Source organism: Pagrus major, chromosome 8, assembly GCF_040436345.1.
Source record: "Pagrus major chromosome 8, Pma_NU_1.0".
Taxonomy (NCBI): domain Eukaryota; kingdom Metazoa; phylum Chordata; class Actinopteri; order Spariformes; family Sparidae; genus Pagrus; species Pagrus major.
This window is the reverse complement of record NC_133222.1, coordinates 24,632,326-24,649,365: the sequence shown is the minus strand read 5'-3', so window position 1 is coordinate 24,649,365 and position 17,040 is coordinate 24,632,326. Positions and strand designations below refer to the sequence as shown.

At 40.5% G+C, this 17,040-nt stretch overlaps 2 protein-coding genes across 3 annotated transcripts in view; both read right to left on the bottom strand.

Annotated features, from left to right (window-relative positions):
* Positions 1 to 2,343: 2,343 nt before the first annotated feature.
* tmem170a (transmembrane protein 170A) lies at positions 2,344 to 7,781 on the bottom strand. The gene is made up of 3 exons (XM_073472330.1): positions 7,567 to 7,781; positions 5,971 to 6,141; positions 2,344 to 5,425 (listed from the first exon to the last, which is right to left on the bottom strand). The coding sequence occupies exons 1-3, from the start codon at positions 7,679 to 7,681 to the stop codon at positions 5,295 to 5,297; spliced, it is 417 nt and encodes a 138-aa protein (XP_073328431.1). The 5' UTR covers positions 7,682 to 7,781; the 3' UTR covers positions 2,344 to 5,294.
* Positions 7,782 to 9,505: 1,724 nt separating this feature from the next.
* Positions 9,506 to 17,040, bottom strand: part of ppp6r3 (protein phosphatase 6, regulatory subunit 3) — a 71,894-nt gene continuing 64,359 nt past the window's right edge. For both annotated transcript variants that reach the window (XM_073472398.1, XM_073472399.1), the window contains exon 25: positions 9,506 to 11,995. In XM_073472398.1, the coding sequence (XP_073328499.1) occupies positions 11,944 to 11,995 (52 nt within the window). In that variant the 3' untranslated portion in view covers positions 9,506 to 11,943. The remainder of the gene's footprint in view (positions 11,996 to 17,040) is intronic.

The following is a 17,040-nucleotide window of genomic DNA, read 5'->3' as shown; positions in this document are numbered from 1 at the left end:
GTTGGTAAAAACATGCCCGTTCGTGGATAATATTCCTCCTCGGAAAAAAGAAGTCGTTAAACTTCCCCATAACGATGACAAGGTCATTGCGGTCCTCCTCTTGAGCAAACGTGAATGACTTAAAAATGTTTTCTGCCTCGTTGCCCATGGCGTAAATCAGGCAGCTCACTTGTACTTGTTTCTCGTCCTTGTTAAGTTTTGTTGCGATTCTGTATTGCTCGAACCGTTGCTTCCACGCGGGCCACTCCGTCGGCCTGTCACACGTAAAGTTCTCCGGAGGGTTAAACTTAGCCATTTCTTTTCTTCTTGCCATCTGTCTTCTTACTTTATCTCTTGATCGTTCGTTGAACTACTTCTGACACCATGTAAAATAATCGAGGGTCGGCTTGATCCGTTTATATTTACTTTAATGACAGCGCAAACATCCAAACATACCGACATAGGAAAGGCGTCTCCGTAACCAAGGCAACAACACATTAACTGCTCTGCGTTACAATGTTACTGTTGCTGTGGCAACATTAGTTCCACTATATAAAACAATATATGACAATTGCAGACTTGCCTTTTGGTTGAGTCTTAACCATCCTGACCAGTTTTCTCTCAGCAGCAGGCGATAGTTTGTGTTTTCTTCCTGATGCACTTTATACTTACAGTTGATCTTGGGACCTGTAACTGCTTTGAAATGACTCCAAGTGACTTTCGTGACTTGTTCTAATCAATAATGTGCTCTTTCAGATCAATTCATGTTTTAATGTCACCATTTTGGGACTGTAAACGTTCGGCTTCACCAAATGTTACTGTTCTCACTTTCAAAAAGGGATTATTATTGTACCAAATTTTTTGAAGCAGCAGTGAGTTGAGCTTTCAGTGCAATGTAAACCAGTGACAAAAGCATTGAGGAAAGAAGCATTGCATGGTTTATAAGTAATGGTCTCAATTTATATCTTAAATTTTTACTGACACTGTACTTTTGATCTGACTTTTTGTTTATTTCACTTCATTATTTTGTGATGTATCATTTTGATACTGTATTATTGAACTATTAAATAAAATATGATTTTATACATCCATAGTGCCGTGAAAAAAAATTAGAATCATGAAAACATGATTTCTCCACATTCTATCAAACTACCATCACGGTCTATAATCGTACCAACCCTCATCTCAAGTCAATTATTTTCTGTAGAGTCAAGTTGCAAGTCATCAAAGCAGTTGACTCGAGTCCACATCTCTCAAATGCTGTTAGGGTTGTTGCAGCTCCCACTGTTCACCTAGAGGTGGATAAAGAACATGGACGTATACCACAACGATGTAGTTGAAACATTTTTATTAGATGAAAATATTAACCATTGGCACTTAATTTACTCTAATAAAATCAACTTTTAAAACCTTTTGAACCATGTAAAAATGGAACAAAATCAGTCCAACAATGTGGAACAAAACCATGTGGATATAAATGGTTCTATTACAGCAACAACATAGACATCATAACCTTGACATTCAGTAATTTGATTCTGACTTTTACTTCCCTGGCACTTCTTACACTGTAGTTGGTAAATCAGAGGGAACGTACACTAATACACCCACTACGTCTACAATGAAATCAGACAGCTGGTTCCAGTTTGCTGTGAATGTCTTTCAAAAACTAATTGTTTGTACTGGACAACTGGCATGTACAGATGCCTGTTCCCGCTAGAAACAGGAAAACAAAATAGAAATGTAAAAATGTATGGAGTGACGCAACAAATATTCTTGTGGTAATTCTAAATTATGAGATAGAAAGTCCATAATTATGATCTCTCTAACATGTCTACATTTTTGACATACACTTATTTCAGTTTATTTATTAGCTAGCTGAATTCAGTCTAATACAACAGTCCGGCAAATAAATCAATACACATTTACTGTCTTTACCAGGGTCAGATGACATGACATATGCACGTGGCCTATAACTTTGTGTCCAATTCAGATGGGAGAAACAGCTTCCATCCAACCAAAGAAATACATGAAATCATACTCACAAAACTTCTTGTTTGTGGTTTTTCAAATCAGTTAGAGCCTATAGCTCTAAAGCACAAAGACTTTTCAGCTAATGAAGGTGTCACTTTGTTTTAAATGGGAAATACTAAAAATATTGTGTACAAGCTGAAGAAAATATCCAGACTTGAGTTATCAGTGTTTAACTCCCCCCCCCCCCAATTATGTGCTGCTGTAACAGAACCAGAGACCACACAATTGCTGAAAGAGCTAAATTGCACATCCATACAAAAATAAACATTCTTCCCAAAGTGTACAGCATAAAAGCAAGGCCAAGGGTCAACAAGACTTCATTTGAAACAAGGCTCATTTGTTTCTGCATCAGCCAGACATTTTAATGAGGTGCTTGGATTTCTGTCTCCGTAGGGAACAAAAATGCATGGTATACTATGGTATGCAAGTACTTCCCAACGACACAGTGAGCTTTTCACAGATTAACAAAGAATTTAACTCAAATTTTCACTTAGATGAGATTAGATGAAGTTAGTGGTCCAGTGTTGAATTTTATCTTGAGGCTTCACATTTGTCTACAAGACAAAAGCAAAAATATCCTTTGCTGTTGGTCTCTGAAGTGTGCAGGTAACTATCATTTTGCACACTGTCCACAACCAATTCCTGTCCCATTGTTGGTCCCATGGGTGCTGAACTTCTGTAGTGTGGCATTACAATCTGAGAATGTTGTCATCAAAGTCAACTCATTCCCAGAACTTAACTTAAATCCAGAAAGTCTACATTCTAGCGTCAATGTGATTTGCTGCATATTTACATGCACTCTTGAGAGTATTTCAGATTTAACAGAACTTAACTGTTGCTAGTGAAGTACAGGGCCCACATGAAGAATTCCAGCCATCTTTGGTTTAGAAGGTTAAAGAAATTCTTTGAGGGGATTATGAGAAAATCTGCAATTTGTTCTCTTTACCACTGAATGGGTCTCAAGGGCTCCCCATCTTTGTTCATATGTTTGTGTGTGTGTGTGTACTGTATATCTCCTAAGTGACATAGGCCCACTAGCTTCCAGGTAACTGGTAGCAATGATACTAGTATGCAAATACAGCTGCAGTTCAGAAGGTGATGTTAAGACTTCAATGCTGCTAGAGTGGCTGATTTGGAGTAGTGGGGAGTGGAAGTGTCTGATCATGTTTGAGCTCTATTCCAAGCTGGGAGCATTATAGCATAAGTGGGGAATTACATAAACAATATTTCAAATAATTAAAATAAATCTCAGACGAAAAAAAGTTTGGGATAAGACAGAAAAGAAATTACTCAATCTATGCTCCACAGATTTGACTTGATTTTTGCCATGTGTCTTGTTCGTGTTACATTCATAGTCAACACTAGATTCTGGGGGGATAATGACTGAATGTTCATTTTTGCATGAACTCTTCCTTTAAGGCAGCTCTTTGATTAAGTCTTGTAGAGGGAACCTGCGCTGAGCATTTCATTTGATATTATGCTGACAGAGTGCAGATTCAAATTCTGAAGCTAATTTGGGGAGCCTTCGAGCCCACAGCTATTTTTTGGTCTCCAGGGCCTTCTAGTGAGTTAATCTAGCCCTGTTGAGAGTTAAGAGATATTTTCATCAATTAAATGGAAGCAAATGGAACCAACATGAGTGGGTGATGCCAAAGTTATTTGACATTTGTGTCAAGATGTCAATATATGTTAATGACCTAATACAGTCTTGACAGAAGCTCCTCATCAAAGCACAGATGCAAAATCAAAACCAATCACTGTGAAAAGAGATGCCTGTCGCCAACAATAAATACATTTCTGGTAGTGGTGTCAGCAGCTAGCTTTAGATCATTACTAAGTAGTCGTTAATACAGAAACAGCACACTTGCAAGCTCCATTTTTCTTTTTTAAAAATGAATGTAGTACAGTTTACATATGTCTGCATATGCAAGTTGCACATACAATACTAACTGAAAAGCACCTGTCAGCTACTAAAAGCAACTAAAAGCAGTCACTGAAGACTGGGGGGAATGGATGGAATAGCCCATAAAAACGAAAAGGGAGTGCACTTATGTTGGAACATTGTATGCATGTTGAGTACAAAAAAACAGCAATTTATATTTGGTCACAAAGACTGAAAATAATTAAGATTATATACAAAAAAGTTCACTGTCCCTAAATAACACATCTGCAAAACTCAAAGAAAAGAAAAAAGTTGAAAAGCTCTTCTTACTTTTAGATTTGTATAGTAATCTGACCTTCCAGGTTCAAACATTTGATATATTCACTCTGAACGAACAAAAACTGAGAAGCTGAGTAGAAAAACTGTGAAGACATTCTTTAGGCTGCATTTTTCAGGGCTGTGTTCAGGACACAAAGTATTTATCTAGAAAACCCTTTTCACTTGTAAGCTTGTCTAAATATAAATTAGCTGAGAAAGCTTGATGGGCACATGTTGTAGGTGCTTCTAACTAATATCACACAGGCAGTCAGACATAAATTAATGTAACCAAACATATAAGGAAGAACAAAAGGAGCAGTAACAGACAGAGTGTTAAAGAAAGACAGCCCTGAAGATAAACACCACTTTGGAAGTTAGAAAATAGAAATTAAGGCCACAAGGGAAAAAGCCATAATCTTGCATATAACCATCATCTTCATGTCTCAACAGTCAGCCTGCTCCTTATTGTCTCTCTGCAGTCAAACTGTTGTCAGACTGATAGTGAAAGAGAGAGACATTCACACTCTCACTCTCTCTCTCTCTCTCTCACACACACACACACACACACACACACACACACACACACACACACACACACACACACACACACACACACACACACACACACACACACAGGCCCTGAGAAAGGTTAGTGTCCTACTGCTGTTACCTTGCAACCCCTGCAAAGTTAGATAAGATGATTATTTAAGGTGGATTTCTCTTCATTTTGGAACAAACTGAGGATACACTGCCAGGGTTAGCAGTATATTAAAATAAACAGCTTATACTGTATGTAGTGTGTGGTTGCCCTCTAAATGCAGCATTGTGCTCTCCTAGAAGCCTTCGTGCTGCATAACACAAAACATCAGTTTACACATCTGTCTTTGACAGTTGAATCAAATCTGCTCTTGACCTGGTCCATCAGTAGGAAATGACATCATGTCCCGGGCCAGACTAGTTTACATGTGTCACAGGATTTGCTAAAAATCGTCTTGTACAGAGATAAACTCAGTTCCCATTGGAAGAAGGTGCGACTGGTGTCAGACAGGCAGCATCAGGGCCAGCCAGGAGGGCCTCGGCACTGCTAAAGGGTGGCAAGTACCCTGAGAAAGGAGATGATGAGGACACAAAACGACTGCCCAACACCAAAAACAAGAGCCTCCAAAGAGATCATCCTCTTCCCTGCTGCCTTGTACACACCTGCAATGGCTGCACCTTAAAAAAGGGAAAACATCAGAGTTATTCAACATCTTTACAATTATATTTGGCCTTATATTGCAATATCTCAGGCTGCTATATCCCTACAGCAGCCTACCATATCTAACTATAAAGCAAGGAATCTCTTGTCTCTCTTATCTGATCTACTTCACATCTGGCAGGTATATCGCTGGAGAAGTGCATTGTCGAGTTTGAAGGTTTTTCGGATGAGAAATGTTAAAGATACCATTAGATCCTGAACTGTCCAATTTAGTGGCCACACAAATAGCTACAACACAGCTGCCAGTGTTGTTATTTCTGTCATCTGAGTGACATCACATTTGGCTGCTGCAGACTTGAGAAAGTACAGTATCGAGAGTGAAGGTGTTTGGACATGAGACACATTTAACTAACTTTGAATAAACAAGCAAACAGCGAGCTGCTCAGCTTGCAGTGCAACTGGGACTGTTTCATTTAAAAGTCATCACATCACAGCAGGGCTCTGACTGGCTGAGAGGGACAAAGGCATGCACCCCTTACAGTTAAACAGATGGAGGACTTACTGGTGAGGACTCCCCCACAAACTGGTCCAATGATGCTCATGAGGAAGATAGCAATGGGCATGAATCTGGCCATCTTGTGCCGGCGCAGTGTGACGAGGGAGAGCACAACAGCAGGCAGGTGGAATACCAGAGAGGAGACTGCTGCCCATAGAAACACTCCATACCACATCTCTGGACAAACACACAGCCATTCAGTCACACATCAGTCCATGCCAAAGCACAAACCCTGTACAGTTCCACAGTGCACTGGAGCAATGAACCATTCAATTGTTCCCTTATGTCATCCTAGCTCATGACAACCAACTACAATTATTTATTTTTGTATACATGTCATGACTATATCTTGTCTTCTGCATGCTTATTTATTTTTTTATTTTTTAACTGATTTTAACTGATTAACTAATCTCCTCAACCAAACAGAGTATTTCAAGTTGCTGGGGACACATCTGAGACAGACTGTACTGTTGTGTTCTACGTGTGTAAAAGGGCAACTCCAGACAATGTCTGGATCTGATTTCTCAGGAGTTGATATGTGTAAATGGCAGGAAACCAGACTGGGCCTGGGTTGGCATGTGGGCAAGACCTCTGTTTGTCACATTTTTGACAGTCTACATATGGACTTATTTATTCAATATTATCCATAATGAAAATAATTGACTGCAGTCCTACATTCTTTGTTCAATGTACTCAGCTGGAATGGTGAAAATGCTGGAAACTACCATTGATGTGTGATGCATTCTTTAAGACAGGTCAAGGCACAGGTTAATACACAGTATAACTACACTGCATTACGACTATGGTGAATCCAGTCTCACAGTAATATGTAAAATCACTTCAGTAACACAAATACCGTTAAATTACATTAAGTGCCACAGCAAACTACAGTAGGCAACAAGTGAACAAGGCAGCTCATACCTTGACAAAGCCAATATAAGCTCGACAGGCTTTATGACATCAGTGTGCATCAGGTATTTATGCTGTTGTTCACACAGTGTATTAAGTAATCCAAACATCTGTTTGTGAGGGAACTGGGTAAGACTTGCCTCGGCCACCACTAGCCTCAACGCATTCTTAAACTACGTGAAAGAGGACTTTAGACAGAAGGTTAGCGATCGTGTATGGAATTAACGTGTTGCTAATTTCTTATCCCGAAAACAAACAATGGACATCCAAACATATTCTTCCTTGAATGTTTCTACAGTACACCGGAAAATACACATGTGAAATAGTCAAGAACAATTTAGTGCACCGTTACAACAACAATAATAAGATACATTTGAGATCGTTACGCTTTCTCTCTTCGGAAATAATAGCACACATTTGTTAAACATCGCTTGGAACAACCGTTGAGATGAAGCAGGAAGTTAGCTCGCTAGCTTCACGAACGTGCAGTACCTGAGCAAGGCTAACGCGTTAAAAGCTAGCGTTCAACATTTAACCGAGACACATTTTCATTTCATTTACGTTTTCCCACCTTCGTTAAAAGGAAAACCCTAAATGCGACTTCGTGTGATATTCTCCCCTAAACAACATTTCAGCCAAGTGTTAAAGCAATGATAGCCTGTGTAGCCAACAAGCTACCAAACATTAGCCTACCTGAGAAGTCGCTGAGAGATGTGTCGTTTCCTCGGTGTGTGCCGTTTTTTCTCGGCACTAAATTCAAACCGAGTATTTGCTGTACAAAGCCTATCTCGCTGTATCTATCCTGCATGTCTCACAATGACACTACACACTGCATGAATGAATTATGGCCAACAGACGTGTAAAACCATGACAGTACGTGGCGGTTCGCCAAGACTAGATTTTGACGCAAGACTAGTTAGCATCAGGCTAGCTATCAATGTAACTTGTATTGACGTCATGTTGGTGTTGAACCCGGAGTTGGGTCTGTCAGGCGACTGTTATCGGCTTACCAAAGCTCTTAGTGGAGGAAAGAACTCTCACAGCGATCATGAAACTATAGACTAAACGCTATAGGCCGTGGAGAGTACATATTAGTGCTAGGGGTCTTTTCAGCTTCTGTTAATGACGAACTTTTGGACGTCCCGCTAGGAAGTAGGCTGCCTGAGAGGCCTTACCCAGGGTATCTTTGCCGTCTGGGCCAAACGAAGGCACCGTTTACCTTGAGTGTAAATCTCCCTTCTGTTAATATTTTTTCTTTAAGCTTACACTTTTGTTTCACTAAAGTCCTATTCACACTGCCCTGTCAGTGCGGGAATCATGCGTCGATTCTCCACAACGTCGCCTGTGCGAAAGTTTCAGATGTGGAGAGGGGGGACAGTTTCGCTGCGGCTCTGATGCGCCTCCGGAGGTAGCATCACCCTACCCTAACGTGTAATTAGTGACTGTTCTCTAGTGCCACATAGTGGATGTATCACACCCACAGCTACAAAAACAATCTCTTGGTGCCACTACCTCAACCCAGCAGGAGGCATTTTGAATGCGTTCTCACGTTCTCAAGAGTTACCTTACCTTAGCGCTTAAATCATAGCACTTATGCACTTAGGTATCCTTGATAAATAGCAGCTACTATGCTCAGATGAGGGCTTGAAAATAGTTTCTATTTTTTCATTCTTACTTTATCAACAATGATATATTTCTTTCTTGTGACAAATGTACTTATTGTAAGTTGCTTTGGACAAAAGTGTCTGCTAAATGCCCTAAATGTAAATGTCATTGGATGCTGATGCAGTAGTAAGGAATTATTCACCATGAAACAGGAAGTTGTTAGAATTTCTGTCTTTCCAAAATTTCATATTTGACACCCCCCCCCCCCCCCAGCTTTAATTCTACTTTAAATGTTTGACAACTACAACTCCTCATATTTACCACTTTACACTTCAGCTACCATTGTTCAAAATATATTAAAAAAAAAACTTACTTTGTGAGCTTTGACAGGTTTTCTGTGGCTGCTAGAATTGCAGTGGTGCTGACGTCAGTGCCCTCGATATGGCCAACATGGCCCAAAGTTCTCTACAGCCCACCTTTTTATCAAATTAAGATTCCATCAGTGTTTACACTGGTTTTCAATGCAGGAAAGCCTCAGAGGATAGGAAGCATGTAATAGCCACTGATCACTACCAACTAATATGGTTTCACATCAAACACACATAAATTCAGATTCCATAATAATATTTAATCTGACAAAAGAAATGTTTAAAGACTTAGTGCCTGATTTTCACCGTCTGGAAAAAAACAAAAAACATTCTACCTCTGGTGCGATTGTGCACCAGGCCTAATAGAACCCCAGTCATGAAAGACCAGCCCAATAAACCATCTGCAAAGACCACTTTGCTTTAGAAATTTAGATCAAATTTAATTAATAAATCTGACAAAAGTGGTGTAAATTGTACTGTTGTCTGTCAATACCTTCTTCCTTTTCCAATGCCGGTACAGACAACTGTGAGTTACAAAACCATTTTCTTTGGAACCAAATCCCAACCAGTAAATCCTGTCCTGCCAAGATTAATAAAAACTGTCGCATTTGGTGAGTGGAAAGGAAGGAGTTCCATCGAAAGAAGCAGGGAGACAGAAGACTGCAGAAGAATTTGATTTTTTGCAACATACAGTATATATAAACCATTTTAATCCAAGTTGCAGGTAGATGCATCGGTAACTAGGGGCTCAGTGCCAAAGTTAACTTAATGTGGACAAATATTCAGCAGAAATGTTGCAACAGATGTGGTGCCAATCGAAATGAGGCAATGTTAGTTTTCCTCAGTAGACTCACAATGGGCCCCAGACAACAGTTTATCTATAATGTTAGGAAATAAATTTAAGCATCTGGGAGCTCAAGGGCCAGGAATTGGTGAAGATCACACCAAAGCTAAAAGGCCTTTTACACAGAATCATATGTCTAAACATACAGCACATAGCTCGGGTAGGTTTGAAGTTGCGTTGAGATGTTTGAATTTCCCAGTCAATTGAACACCCTAGAGGTAGTGATTCAAAGAAGGGAAAAAAAAGGTGGAACAAGGGTGCATTCAGACTGACAACAGCACTAAACACGCTGCTAACTCATGGATGCTTTACTCAAATCCGATTTCCTGCAATAAACATCACTGCAAAACACAAGGTGGGGTGTGTTTCTTTGGTTACTGTTGAGAAGATTAAAAATAGAAGGCACAAAGTCAACATTTGGGGGGCTTATCAGACGAGGGCAGAATATGAGGAAGGATTTTAATATTTTGGAAATTTCTCGTGGTGCCATTCATTTTATCTCCATCTCAACAATTAGCAGGTTGACAGTAGAATTCCACTGTTCACCTTGTAATCTACCAGGAATGTGCACTTGCACTGAATTGACTGGCCAATAATGTCTGTTGTCGGGTTTCACATTACACTGAGCCATGCTGAACTTATTTGCCTGAACTTCTGTGTTGTCACCCCCCCCATCTGCCAACACTGCCTTGAAAAGGAAGCTGCTGTGTTTTTACACGCAGTGCTGTTGTCAGTTTGAACACAGTGTATAAACAAACACTTGTGGTTGGAAGCAGCTGATACCCTGACTGTCCAAATTTACTATTTTAACTACTTCTCTTCTGAAATAAATTCTTATAATGTGGCTGAATGGCTCCCCGAGGGAGCCAGGATCCTGGCTAATGTTGCACAAGGTAACTCGCATGCAAAAGGTATTTCTTATAATTTCATTTTCCTCTGTGTTGTTTGCCTTAACCAGCCCTTTCACTGTCCTAAGGTCTTGACAAAGCTGTAGCGACTTAAAATCACAGTTCTGCACACCCTCTAAGATGCATCTTCAACCTGCAATGGAATTTTCCAAATGTAAATATGAAACCCTTAAGTTGAGAACCACTGGTCTAAAAAGCAGTCTTGGCCAGAACAAGAGGACTGTGCTTCTGATGAAGTTTAGTTGGAACTTAAAACACATGCTGAGAATGCATTTACAGCTCCCAGTAAAGGCTGTGGTGACGCCTACTGTATCTGGTCATGTCTGTTTAGCCTCCGCGAGGTAGGAACCCAGTTAACACAAATGCAGCCTCCTAGAAAGGGAGATAGTGACAAAACTTAAGCATCATCTTATAGAATAAATAAAAAAGCTAGACTAGAGGAGAGCACTCAGAGTGCAGCCCACCACCAGGTGCATCTAAGGGGTTGATGATCACTTGCGGCCCCTAGTGGCCGTTAAGAGGTGTGAGGTATAAAACAGAGCAGTCAATAAAAAAAGATATTTCAAAAATATGAATCACCGCAACCACAAGAGGTCCTTGAGCATACAGTCAGAAACGTGCACAAACATTTTAGGCTGATGGGTCCAGTAGTACGCGAGATTAGCTGCAGGCAGGCACGCACGATCCCCTCCAGGCTTACGCCTGTCAAATCTTAATCAATGCAGAAGAATACAAGAGAAAAACATTTACAAATAATACCTGCAGCAAAATAAACCTTAAGTGTGGTTTTCAAAATGTGTTTCCATTTGTAAGAGCAGCTTTGCTCAGACACACAGACCAATTGTGGATGAGAATTTTAAATATAGCAACTTTTGGATTAAGTGTCAAACTGCAGGAGAACAGATCCAGCATTTAACAACAGCTCAGTGGTTGGAGTCACCAATCAGCTATTCCTGTGGTAATTCATCTTATGTTTCTGTATACATTTTTCTTTTTATAAAATATTTTATTCATACAATCATTTCTTTAACTATAGCAACATTACTATTTCATTTTGAGTGGCAAGATATCAGTTGCACATCACCTCATAAGAACAATAGTATATAAACAAATGCTGAAAAAATTATTCTGTATACATTTGAGTATGTCTCTCGTTTTGCTTTTCAGCTCATCCTGTGTCTTTACACCTGTCTGTCTGTCTGTCAGTGATGAGCCGATGGGAGTATTGCTGGTCCTGGTGGGGGCGCGTGAAAGTTCGGGCTCTGAGCAGTGGCCTCGGCTGGCTCGCCAGGAGTAGGGCCCTGCAAGGCAGAACAGGTTGGCCATTGGCTGGCATAGGAGACCCTCATGCCGGCCCATTGACAGCTGGCTCTGAGGACACGGCACTCTGGTCCAGTCTGGGAGGAAACACAAAGTTAGAGATAAGGGTCAATTTAAAGACAGAAACAAAACATGTCTATTTCAAAGTAATACAATAACTAATGTACAGCTGTAATCTATAGAAACGTTTATCTGAGTGAATATAACAATCGCCTGGTGGAGTGACAGCTCAGTGAGCAGCAGCAGTACATTTTTCTGAACATGGCATTAAAGGAGTTTCTTGGTTTAGTGGTGCAGCCTAGAAAACCTCACAATTCAACCCTCCCCACATACACGTCTCTCCTTTCAGATGACACTATTACTGCAGCGATAAAAGGTACCGCGACACGGCAGAAATGGACGGGCGACTTGTATTTTATTCAGCTGATTTTGCATTAGCTGCAGTGCGCATCAACAACAACCAGGTGGCACATGTGAGCAGTCCAGACTACAGTGAACACATCAGGGCCCTGAGTTTCTCTCCCCTCCCTCTCAAACCAGACACAGTGTTTTATTTCCTCATTTGCCCCATTGACACTGCCTTTTCACACTGCCGTCTGTGTGAAAGTTACAGATGCGGAGAGGGGGGACAGTTTCACTGCGGTTCTGATCTGCCTCTGCAGGTAGTATCAGGGACGCAGCAGAGGCAAGCCTGCATCTGTGTGAATGGAAAAGCCGGAGTCTGACAACTAAACAGATCTTTTACTCATCAAGTAAAAGAGAAATGTCCCACACTTAAACCCACAAAGCAACATTAGAGGACCAAACAATACTAATGTGGTAACTGGTAGTGTCTTGGCAACTGTCCTACTGATTCTTCTTCACATTTCTGCCAGAAAAACAGCATCTATCCCTGGCAGCAGAGCCAATTGAATGGCGGTGATTATGTGACGTGATTTAGAGCAAAAAACTTAAACTCACCATGTCTTTGTCGCCTTCCACTATTGTGTTGTTGTAGTTACTGTCTCTGGTAACTTGTATTGGAAAAAAAATCACTGTGAAAGTGAGCCCTCCTGACTGAGACTTTAGTGAACTTTCCCCCAGAAAACAGTATCCCTCCCTTCTCTCATTGATCAGCACAACGATAGTGATATTGAGAGTGATCAAGAAACAATAGAGATGATGACAACAACTCCGTTTGACTGTATATCGGCAAAATGCTCTATTTAACTGGAGGAGAAGGAGCCCTGCGGTGCGTCTCTGTGTGCGTAATGTGGTGTGCGGATCTCAGTCCTCTGATCGCACAGGAAAGGTCATAAGATCTATCCTTCTGATTAATAGGGGATGGAGTGTGGGTGGGTGAAATAATCCATCTCTGATGAGGAACATATCGATAACAACCTGCAGCCATCCTCCAGCATCAGGGCCCATCTTTTTGCTGGCTGAAGTGATGCACAGCATAGCACAGTACAAGTGCCATTGCTAGTTTTAGACCGACGGTCTTAAAATGAGGTGAGATCAGGTGTTTTGCTGGCGCATCTCAGAGCAGCATTTGCAGTATCTCTACAGGGGGAGACGCACCTAATGTTTCTGCTACTGTAGTCCATTGCAGGTTATTTGTGATATAATAATTTTGTGACATTTTATTAAGGTTTTACAATAGTACAACAAGTACAATCAACCCCCCTCCCTACCCCCAACAACAGTTTGCCACTACTGATATTTTGTCCATGGTTGTCAACTTAAAGTCCATCCTATGCAGTGTGCAAAGGCTTTCGAAAAAGTCCAGGCCTCAATCCTCCAGATATATGTATAAATACAGACATAAACAAATTGAGCAAGCAAATTAAACGTACATAGAAAGTAAATAGCAAAGTACATAGCAAGGGTGTTTCGTCATTGCATAGGTTCAGAAAACAAAACAAAAAACAACAGCAAAACAAGTCAAATCAAAGAAAGCATTGTTTGCAACTCTCCCCATGGTAAGTTCCAAGTCACGCTCCCTCCAGAAAGGTTAGATATTTGCCCCACTTTTTAAAATACACCTCCAACCTTCCAAACTGTTTATAGGACATCCTTTCGAATGTAGCCACTCTTGCCATCTCCGCAATCCATTCCTGTAAAGATGGCATCTCCTCGGCCCTCCCATGTCTAAGAAGCATCTGTCTACCTATCATAATACTAGTCTGGACCCAATTATTTACATGTTTATCCCTTCCCAATAGAACTGATCCATCACCTAACACAAATAATCTGGGGTCAAATGGTATTTGGGTTTGTAAAACCTCACACATATTTGCATATATTCTCTGCCAAAATTCCTGAATCTTATCACAGGACCATAGAGCATGGATCAAGTGACCTTCTTCGGACTTGCATTTCCAACATTTTGGCAAATCTATTAACCCAAATTTACACAATTTGGATGCTGTCCAATAAAAACAATGAATGATCTTAAACTAAATTAAACGTATCTTTGCTTCTCTTGACAGTGTTCTAATATTCTTGCAGATATTTTCCCAATCCTCATTATCTAATGTCAGGTTCAACTCCTTTTCCCATGCCTTCTTGAGAGCCGTGAAAGCCCTATTACCCAGGTTCTTAATCATCATGGAATAAAATATAGCTGCCTCATGACCTTTCCCATAGATTGCTAGGACCTCCTCTAATAACCCTGCATCCTTAGGAGTAAGTGTATTGGGTCCAAAAAACCCTGACAGTAAATGGCGGAGCTGCAGATATCTAAAAAATTGAGACCTAGGAATACCAAACTGCTGCGATAAATCATCAAAAGATTTCAATATTCCATTGTGATATAAGTCACCCAATGTGGCTATTCCTTTTCCCCACCAGTCCTTCCAAAGGAAAGGGGATTTATTGATACATAATTTTGGATTCAGCCAGATACTCGAAAAGGAGTTCTAGAAGAAAGGATCTAGGTCAAGCATCCAGGAAACTTTAATCCACAACATTTTTAGATGATAGATTATTGGATGTGTTTTTGCTTCTCTAGCCAATTTGATAGAAAGACATTGCAAAGGTGATATAGGGGCGAGAACAGATTGCTCAATACAATACCAGGGAGGGGCCCTCTCTGGAGGGAGTGACCAATGAGCTAGGTGCCTTAGGTTGAAAGCATAGTAATAAAACAACATTTTGGGTAGTCCCAGACCCCCTTTATCAGCTGGCCTCTGTAGTTTACTAATATGCAATCAAGGTCGTTTACCCTTCCAGATGAATGTCTTAGCTATTCTGTCAAACCACTTAAAATATGACAAGGGAACCTCCAGTGGAAGAGAATGGATGAGATAATTCAATTTGGGCACACAATTCATTTTGATCACATTGTCCATCTATTGAGATCACAGGACATTTTCTGTAATAGTGGATCAAAATAACTTTCACCAGGTTTTTCAACAGAGGAGGAAATAATATACCTAAATAACTGATGCCTTTCTTAGGCCATTGAAATGCACCTGGCTGAAAAACTGTAGAAGGCCAATACGCTGTTAAAGGGAGAGCTTCTGACTTGGACCAGTTGACCCTATAACCTGAGAATTTTGAGAATGTGTCAATGATTTTGAGGAGACAGGGTACTGATCTGGCCGGCTCTGACACAAACAATAATACATCATCTGCATAAAGCAGAAGTTTATGTACTGCTCCGCCTACAGCGACACCCAGGAAGTTGGGCTCCGCCCTGATGGCTGCCACAAGAGGCTCTATGGCTAAGCAAAACAATAGAGGCGATAGGGGCGAGCCCCGTCTAGTCCCTCTTCCCAGAGCAAAATAATCAGAAATAAGCCTGTTGGTTTGAACAGCAGCCTCTGGGTGCTTATATAATACCTGAATCCACCTCAGGAAAGTGTTGCCAAACCCATACGCCTCCAAGATCTTTAGTAAATAGCCCCATTGCACCATATCAAATGCCTTTTCGGCGTTGTGGGAAACAGCTGCTATCGGAGACTGGACCTCAGCCACTGACCACATGATATTAATAAAATGTCTTATATTATCAGAGGAGCTACAACCACAGATAAAACCCACCTGGTCCAAATTAATTATAGATGTAATTACCTTATTTAGATGGTTCGCTAGTATTTTAGAGATTATTTTAGCATCTAACTACATTAAGGAAATTGGGCGGTAATTCTTACAGTCACCTGGGTCTTTACCCTTTTTAGGAACCAAACTAATCAGTGTTTGCCTCAAGGTTGGTGGCAGTATGCCCCCCTCCAGTGCCTCTTTATACATCTCCATCAGGCCTGAAGCCAACTCTGCCGCAAAGCTCTTAAAAAATTCAGCTGTGTAGCCATCAGGCCCTGGTGCCTTCCCTGCAGGAAGGGCACCAATCACCTCTCTTAGTTCCTCCATGGTTACATCTGAATCCAAATATGTTCTCTGCTCTTCTGTCAATTTTGGGAGCCTTAGCGGCTCTAAAAAATTTTCAATTTCCCGTTCAGAGGAGGTAGACCTAGAGCTGTATAAATCAATATAGAATTCTTTAAAAGTCTTATTAATGTCTACTGTCGCAGTGACTATGTCCCCGGATTGCAACCTAATAGAGAGGCAGCCACTACTATTCCTGCTGTCTGATGTAATTAGCTAGAAGCTTCGCTGCTTTGTCCCCTGATTCAAAATAAATTTGTCTTGTCCTAAATAGATTAAATTCAACCTGAAATAATATATTATTGTAGCGATATTTTAATTGGGTCAGCTCTCTCAAACCACTGGGTCACATTTGACGTTTTAGCTCTGTTTCGGCCTTTTTAATTTTACTTTCTAATTCTAAGAACTCTTGTGTTTTAACCCTTTTGTGATATGTAGTACGCTGTATTATCCGTGTCCTAATCACCCCTGCAGAGGCTACTGAGGAGCTGTTTATCTCTAAATAAGTTTTAATCTCTGATCTTAACCACTCAATATTTGTTGGTTCCTGTAAAAACGAGGAATTAAGATGCCATCTAGGGGAACGTTTACTTTCAAATTGAGATAACAAATTTAAACACACTGGAGCATGATCAGAAATTATAACATTCCCGATCGAACATCCTGTAACAGAGGATATGGGTGATTTGGATATTAAGAAAAAATCTATTCTAGAATAAATCTTATGCATTGCTGAAAAAAGGTGTAATCTCTC

Coding starts and splice junctions, on each gene's coding strand:
- tmem170a (XM_073472330.1), bottom strand. CDS start 7,681: ATGCAGGATAGATACAGCGAGATAGGCTTTGTACAGCAAATACTCGGT. Junction 6,142..7,566: donor ATCTCTCAGCGACTTCTCAG/GTAGGCTAATGT, acceptor GTGTTTGTCCAG/AGATGTGGTATGGAGTGTTT. Junction 5,426..5,970: donor TTGTGGGGGAGTCCTCACCA/GTAAGTCCTCCA, acceptor CCCTTTTTTAAG/GTGCAGCCATTGCAGGTGTG.